This window comes from Mytilus trossulus, chromosome 4 (genome assembly GCF_036588685.1).
Source record: "Mytilus trossulus isolate FHL-02 chromosome 4, PNRI_Mtr1.1.1.hap1, whole genome shotgun sequence".
NCBI classification, from domain to species: domain Eukaryota; kingdom Metazoa; phylum Mollusca; class Bivalvia; order Mytilida; family Mytilidae; genus Mytilus; species Mytilus trossulus.
The window spans coordinates 30,640,258-30,649,173 of record NC_086376.1 but is presented as its reverse complement, the minus strand read 5'-3'; the positions used below and the strand labels follow the sequence as shown (position 1 = coordinate 30,649,173).

General features: G+C 29.1%; 1 protein-coding gene across 1 annotated transcript; it reads left to right on the top strand.

The window, feature by feature from the left end:
• Window positions 1-870: 870 nt before the first annotated feature.
• On the top strand, window positions 871-7,760 carry LOC134716546 (sentrin-specific protease 2-like). Its single transcript, XM_063579556.1, has 11 exons — window positions 871-919; window positions 1,379-1,399; window positions 2,190-2,249; window positions 2,798-2,934; window positions 3,142-3,270; window positions 3,970-4,038; window positions 5,063-5,151; window positions 5,735-5,864; window positions 6,470-6,569; window positions 6,811-6,872; window positions 7,650-7,760. The coding sequence occupies exons 1-11, from the start codon at window positions 871-873 to the stop codon at window positions 7,758-7,760; spliced, it is 957 nt and encodes a 318-aa protein (XP_063435626.1).
• The last annotated feature ends 1,156 nt before the right edge of the window (window positions 7,761-8,916 follow it).

Here is an 8,916-nt window from a genome sequence, read left to right as displayed (position 1 = left end):
TAGAAATGACATGTTAATAATAGCATGTCCTTTTATACTGTTTTGCAAAACTACAATTATATTCCAATATATGATGAACAAATTACTATTATATTGCACTCTTCTTTTTTCCTTCTCAGGGAATATGTTCCAGTAAATCAGAACAAACATTTACAGACACAAGGTATGGATTAGGTATATTGGCGAAAAAAATTGGATATACACTATAGATATTGTCATTGTTTAAACCAAAATTATTTAATTTAAATGTTTATCAACATATATAGTACACACAGTGCATATTTGTATGCCCTGCTATAGCGGAGGGGGCATACAATTTTACCCTTGTCTGTCTGTACATACATATCTCTGCATATCCAAAAGTTTGATTGAATTACTAACATCAGATTGTCTCAACTAAATGTTATGAAACTGATACACAAAACTAATGAACAATGATAATTACTACAAAATACAGATCAAGGTTGATTTTTTGTGACATAAACTTCATTGTTCTAGAGTAATTCATCTTTACAAATGGAAAAAGTGTTGAATTTTTTGTTTCCAGTTTGCCTCAAATAAATGTTATGAAACTTATAGACAATGCTTATTTCCCCTAAAAATGTATGCATCAAGTTTGAATTTTAGGGGTGTCACTTTAATTGTTCTATAGAGTTATGCCTGTTTATTTTTTTAACACATATATTAATGAAAGCATGACTTGTTACTTTGTACATTACCAGTAATAATCAAATTATTTTTCTTGGTAAATGATTAAAGTGTATGAGGAAAAATATTTCCATAGACCTAATGCATGCGAGAAATAAAGGTGAAAGAAATTATCTGGTTGACCAATTTAATATTTACCTTTGCAGTACGTCAAAAGACAGAATGGAAGATGATGATTTTAAAGAGTCCCAACCGAAGAAAATGTGTACAGGTTAGTCCAGCTATGAGTTATTTTAAAAAACACTATTCAATTTGTAAATGACAAGATGTAAGAAAATATATGTCACTTCAGGACCCTAGATAATAAGCAATACCTACACCCTATAGGCAAAGCAGCTTTTAATAACTTTATCCTAAAATGTCAGACAATTCCTATTAGCAAATCTGGTTTATATATGTAAAAATACTGAATAGGACAGACATTAGCCAAAAACTACTCAATCGCTTGCTACTGACTTGTAATTGACAAAACCAGAGTTAAGGAGAGGATTAAACTTGTTTGTGAGTGCGTAACCTGATCCTTAATTTATATCAGTGATGTAAAAATAAAATCTTTAAACCAACTTTTACAAATAAATGATAGATAAGGTTGAAATTCATTAAATCGACTCAAAGTACAAAAACCATTGGTTAACTTTCTGTTTTATATGTTCCATTATTTCTTTTGTAGAGCATTCAAGTCCTGATGCAGGTACTTATATTCATTTAATAATTTTGGCCTTAGTTGTCTAACAATGTGTAACTGCTATGAAAAAAAGAAACACTTATGTTCAAATGTCCAATTGTTTCAGATTAAAAATGTTTTCAGCTGATAGGTAAGGGTGATTTTATCAGACCAACATTAAAAAATAAAAAAAACTTGTACAGTTTCATTCATACATGATTCATTCATCTTTTTGTACAATTTATTTAAAGTTTTTGCCCTTAATTTAAGGTGTATATAAGTTGTCATAATGTATTTCTGATCAATCTTTTTTTCAATAATAACCAGAGTCACCAGATTTTTTTTTCACATTACCTGTGCAAATATTTCAGGTTTGTATAGATTATGGATGGTAAATCCAAATTTGTGTGAAAAAAGGAACTAACCCTCGAGTTTTCATATATAATTGAAAAGATAGCTTTTATATCATGTTTCCAGATAATAAAAGAAAAAATCAGACTTGTTTTCTTGCTACATATTAAAATAGCTCAATCCACAACATCTTTTTATTCTATAATTTAACTTTATCTATGTAATCATCCCTATAATTTGAATTATCTCCCTTTATGTGACAGGGTTCCTTTGATAAGATGAATTTCCTGTTATGTGTATAGATAAAAAATAGTCAAGAGAAAAAAAAAGGATGACAGCAGTTACAAAATCACAGGATAACAACTCTTAGCATCACCCCATGATGTTTTTGTTTCAGAATATGATTTATTACTATATATAAGACAAGATATGGTTACCTTTTCATGTCTACTTATTTCTTTTAAAGGTGTTTCAACATCAATTGAAGATGATTCCTTGTCAACCAATGAAATTGATAGACAAAAAGGTTGGTAATGGAATAATTTTGAGATATTTATAACTAAAGTTATTGCCCTAACCATTTTTTTTTTTTAAATTTCTGCCTATTATCGTAAAAAATTGACGGATAATGAGAATCTTTATATTGGCTAAATGATGTCTTAAGTTTGCAAGGTTATGTTGTCAGTTGAACAATTATAAGAGTTATTGTTGTGTAATAAAAAAAATACCATTTTTTTATGTCTTTAAACTTATGATAGATAAAAAGAAACTTTGATAAGCAAGGCAAGCTCTACAAGCAAGTTAAAATTTGTCATAATACTTATTAGAATGTGACTCTTTATATAACTCTTTGCCCTTTAAAGAAGATAGATATCAACAACAAAAAATAAATGATCAGCAATACAAATTAGCAAAAAGAAGATTTTTGTCATGAATATGAATTCTATTATTATCTTCAATGTTTTTTTGATTGTTTTGCTAATATGCATATTAATGAAGGTGTGGGACACATGATTATTTGATATTTACTACTTTTTCTTTTATTGTTGTGATTAAGCAATATTTCTTTTTCAGCTGCTATTAAGATAGCAAAGATTTGGGAGGACCAAATTGCACCCTGGTCACATTACTTTATTGCAAAAGTATATGGAACTAGCATCACGTATGGAGATATTTACTCTCTGAAAAAGAACAGCTGGGTTACTGATAAAGTAAATATATGTCAATTATGTTATATACATGGAGATTGCAATCAAATTGAGTATATTCTTTAAATGATAAAATGTAGATGCTTTTTTTTTTTGCAACATTAATAGCATCTGTGACCACTGATATTTTTTTTGGTTTTCAGTGTTGATGTGTAATATATTTATGCTAAGGCATAACATTGTATTTTGTCATTGTTTTTTCTTTTTCAGATAATGGACGCCTACCTAGAACTTGTTGCCAATAGAGAGATGGCAAACGGTATAAAAATAAAGCATATGTTAGTGACAACAACCAACAACATTTTAAATGGGGAATATGTTCCTGCACGGAATGATAAGGTATAGTTCCTATATGGGAACTGTATAATTACTGTTTTAAAAACACAATTTTTGTTATATTATACTATAAAGTACATCAATAAAACCAAATTTGGGAGGGTCCTGTTTGATGGCATACTGTATTGGAAAATTAGGAGACAATGATTTAGTTTTGTCTGAATTTAATTTCTAGGAGCTGTTGGTGTTAAAAAAATATGGCTGCAGTACATGATATTTAAGGTAAGAAGATGGAGTTTATGGCAGATTACCTAAAATTTCTGTTGTAAAAGATCCTAAGATCCAGTCAAAGAAATAATCCGTTCCATTTTAGAAAAGGGAAAACAGTTTTATTTTTTTTTACCGACAGAATGAACCCTGAAGAAACTTATTCAATGTCACAAAACCATTAGATCTGTTTGTATGAAATGTAAAATAACCTGCAAAAACTTCTCAACAGCATCCAGTGTTTAATGTTAACTGATTAATGATGAGCTGATGAAGCTACATGTAGTTTGTCTAGTGATATAATGTGTGACTCTATCAAATATAACAACTATTTTCTAAAACTAAGTGATCTAAGTAACATATTTTTTATATATATTTTCATTTGTTTAGACATTTTTATTTGTATAGAAATGAAATTCAGGAGGTGAATTATTCAGGAGATGAATTCCATGTGCTAAGATTTTGTATGATTTGATTTTTTTTTTTTTTTTGTAGAATATATTGATGTCTACTGAGTTCATAATTGGTGCATACCACCAAAGTGGAAGTCACTGGGATTTGTTGGTAAGTGTTCATCTTTTTTCTATTAGTATAATTTTGTTTAATGAAATGATTATGAAAATATATCAATATATTACGGATTACAAATGTGTCGAGGTTTGTGATTGGATAACAACACAGAGATGTCAGTATATATTCAGGAAACTGCTGGGGTTTATACCATGTTTTTCTCTCCAATTGGAACCTCAAAAAGGCATCATAACACCAGTTACTATGTGATGTAGTCAAAAGCTATCAGACTGTCAGAGGCTCACAGAGGGAAAAGAATGACGTGCTTCAGTCAATAATACATTTTTGATACAAAATCACGCAATTTACACTATTAATACTTAAATTTAATGTTAAAAGTGTTATTAAAAATTATTACATACATGATAAAATTATGTTCACAGCAAATAAGAAAATCCTTCACGTACGCTGAATATATCAGGTTTGATTTTTCAATATATATATGTTGTCAACAATTACCTGCACTGGAAAATAACATTAAAAGTCAGGGGTAATCCGTAATGTATGTGTAATTCAGGTCTCAGAAAGGTTATATACTGTGACATTCCTGGCTTAGGGCTTATATCCCCTTCGCCTCGGCTCAGGCGATATAAACTCTAAGCCAGGAATGTCACAGTATATACCCTGTCTGAGACCTGAATAACATATAATATTTAAAAGCAAATTCAATATTCACAAAATAATATATGCTAGGTAAGAAAGATGGAAATGAACCAGAAAATGGTTAGGGCATTCAAGCCAATTTATAAAAATATACATTTGTTGATAAGAGCTACATTTCCTTATTTCTTGCATATTTAATAATGGTAAGGCCATAACCATACCCTGACTGAAACATTGCGCTACTATTTAGTAATGCATAGCATGCTAGATTAATGTGATAAGACTGACTGACACTACACTGAAAAGGTTAAGATGTTTTGCTTTTTATATAATACACTGTATATTAGATTTGCATGCATGTGCTTTTATAAGGAGAGATAGCGATAGATTTTTTTATTTAACCTGTTTATTTTAGATTATAGAACCTTTAAATGGAAGGATTATCTTCCTTAATCCAATGGGTGAAACAGATTTCCAGATGAGGACAGTTCCTTTAAGATGGAAGTAAGAACATGTTAAAAATATTGTAAAATAAAATAAAAAAATATCAATGCTCAATGCTGCACCAAAGACTCAACAACAAAATGTACCTGTAATTATTTTGAATTTGTCGATTTGTGTCAATGCACAAATAATAAATTAACATTTAATAAATGAGCACAATAATTTTACTTCAACCATTCAAATCAGTCATCATATTCATATATGTTCAAATATGACACAGTACATATCCTTTGAACATATTGATAATGTTGCCTACAATTGCAATAAAAACAGTAATTTTATAAACCTCTTAGAACTGGTTTCAACATACAAATATATATTTCATCACTTATCAGATTTCATTCAAACTGTGAAACATCTATGACATTTCTTTAATGACTCCTTAAACCTATTGGGCAAGGAATATTTCTGTCATATAAAGGGAACATCTGGGTATTTACAAACTACATGCAATTCAGTTATACAAGGTGAAAGTGAGGTTGCATTAGGTTTATAAAAGGATTTAGCAAATATTTTTCTAAAAGATATCAGTCCAATGTGACTGGTCAATGGTCAATGTCATATTTGTTTTTTTTCATTTCAGAAAATTCATTGAACAACTTCTACTCCAGTTTCCAGCAGATGCTGCTGTTATAGATAAAGAGTGGAACCTAGAGGTACCAACTCATTCCAAGCAACAGGACGGATCCAGCTGTGGAATTTATTGCCTAATGGTGTGTATTGTATTGACCTGCTTTCTCTTTCACAGAAATATGTTTTCTTAGTAACGTGTTTACCTCATTCAAATAAAAAGAAAAGAATGCTGGTGGTGTTATGATAAACCAGATTCAGTTTTCTTCCCTTAATTTATGGTTATCTAATTCTTAACTTTACTTTACTATTTCTTTGTATAAAAGAACATATACCAGTAGATGACAATGGGTAGTTGATCAGTTGTTACAATAACTAATAAGTAGGGGAAAAAGGAAGAGGAATACATACAATCAAAGGAATTTATTTTGTCTGTTTACACACATGCCTTGTATTAAAATTAGTCTATTATTTTTGTCTAAATTTGTCTGAAAAAGAAATTAATTTAATTTCATCCCCGTTTGGCTAATCAGAACTTCCTTAAAAATTAGAATTGAGTACACTTTGATACTGTACAATGCATATTCACATTCATTGCCTACATGGGGTATCAGTATTTGGCAGTACATGATCCCTGTTGTATACATACAAACTGTTACTAGTTACTGTTCATAAAAACATATTACAGTAAATATACAAAACCTTTGGGCTACTTTAATTAAGTGTATAATTTGATTTTTTTTATAAGTTTGCAGACAAATACCTGGCTAGAACTTCGTTACATATAACGCCAGCTGAATCGAATCAGAAAAGGAAAAGTATTGCCCGCAGTCTGATGATGTTTGAAGGTAACTTTCAATCATTCTAATGGCATTTTATTACATATTAAATGTACCAGATTTTGTTTAATCTTATTTGCTTTTTGATGAAACCAATGATTCACACAATTATCTGTCTTTTTCTTGATCTACTTCCAGAACTGAAGAATTATATAAAAATGTTAACTTAATAATTTTTACTTTTGAATATTAATGTGTGATAACTTTTATTCCACATTTAACTCTTAATAACTTATTTTTTCTATTACAGGATATATGGAAGGCTGCTGTCCTTGTTGTGGTTACCACACCAACCCAGTTGCAGAACCCTTGGTACTATTTTAAACTGTCTTCATCTTATAATTATGTTAATTTACATTTTTTGTCAGAAAAGAAAATGACATTTTTATTTTGTTAAATGCAAACATTCATGGCAGCTACCAAAAAAGACAGCACCACAGATTTAAAAAAAAAAATCATGCTCTATTAATACATTTGACAGTGCTCATTCCTCTGCTTAACATACAACATTGTCACTACAATGTCATAAACATTTTGTGATTGTCATTATCAACAAAGAAAACAAATTACTCAAGATTTTTTTTTAGATAGATAAGAGCCAGGTTTATTCCCATAAGGTATTTTAGTCACATTAACATCTGACTTAAAATGTATTTTGTAGCAATGTATTTGTTTGGTGATAGGTGTAGCTTATATCTTAATATTGTGAAGGCCTGAATTTTTAAAAGTTTTAAAATTTAATGCAAGTATTTACATTTTATTTGACATATTTTGAAAACTTGTTCATTTATAAATTTAGATTACCTTAAAGCTTTGAATTTTCATGATCCCTTCTTTTTCAACTTATAAAAAAGCATGATAGATTAATAACCCCCATAGAATAGCAGTTATAGAAAAAGATATTTGATTAATAACTTATTATTATCACTTGTTGATAATTATGTACTTTGGATTGAACTTTTAACAATCAAATCAATATTAGTACAAGGCTTTATACAGAGAACTTGTCTTTAAAAAATATCAAGATGATAAAGTACAAGAAAAGGTGTAACCAGGAATTATATCACATATTTATATTCCTTTTTTTAGGTGAAGTGCATTACTTGCTGTAAATTCTTCCACAAGAAGAGCCATTGTGTTGGTGAAAATGTAGACCAACTCAACCTTACAGAGTTCACATGTGCACTAGATAGGGTGTAATGACTGTTGACAGTGTATTTTGTTGGTATGGCTGGTATCAAAAACACAGACAATTGGTGCATTCAAATTTCAGTTGTAATACCACAATTTATTTTACCCTATTTGTCTTTGTTAGATTTTCACTGTTCAAAGAATTGTACAGAATTAGCAGCTTATTCTATTGAAAAACAAAATAACAAAACTTGCTTTTAAACACCAAATATATATATTTATGATTCAGAAATGTTCTATTACAGTAAAATGTATAAGTGATTTCCTGCAATTCTCAAAATCTAGGGATTTTTTTTCTATCCTATTTCAAAAGCCACTGGATGTGACATACTATGTTTTAGTGGTATTACAACAGCATATACTGGCAACAAAAAAAATATTTGGGGTTTTTCTTCAATTTTTATTTATTGATAGAAATTTCAAATCTGAAAGTGCATTCTTCTTAAGGACAATCAAATTTACATAATACAGTGGAGTATAAATGTGTAAGATAAATCATGATTTATAGTTATATGATATTTTTTCAATGTATATACTTTTGTTAAAAGTTAGGATCAGTGCCACTGTTAGGCCAATTTACACTCATGTTCCACATGAGTTTCCTGGCTCATATTTTTTATTTTACTTTGTCATACTTACATCACAAAAAAGAAAACTTTCTTTTAAGTTGACAATTTGTTGCAGTCTATAAATGATTTTAAACTGCCAGATACTCGCAAATAATGTCATTTATTTTCAGTCTGATAATTGTAAATTTGAAGTGTATTTTGTAACAATTTGTTAATGAATATCATATATCGTACATTTACAAATCCAAAAACAGGAGATGAATTCCTGGAAGGAACAGTGAGTATCTGGGCATTTATCAAAAATATTGCCTTAGATAAGTTGCATGTACATAATCACAAGTAAGTTTCATTATAACCTCACACAGAACTACAAACATATTTGTTAATACACTGTGATGTAATTTAATAAAATTAAAATGGTACAACCTTTAAACATGAATAACAGTTCCTCAGTGCTCAAAGTTGGAAAAATAATTGTTTTTTTTAAATACACAAAAATCATTATGAAAAAATAAGTCACAATTTTTATAGGATTTTTATGTTTTTTTTTAAATGTCTCCCTTATTTTTTGAATAATTAAATCCCGTAACCTGAAA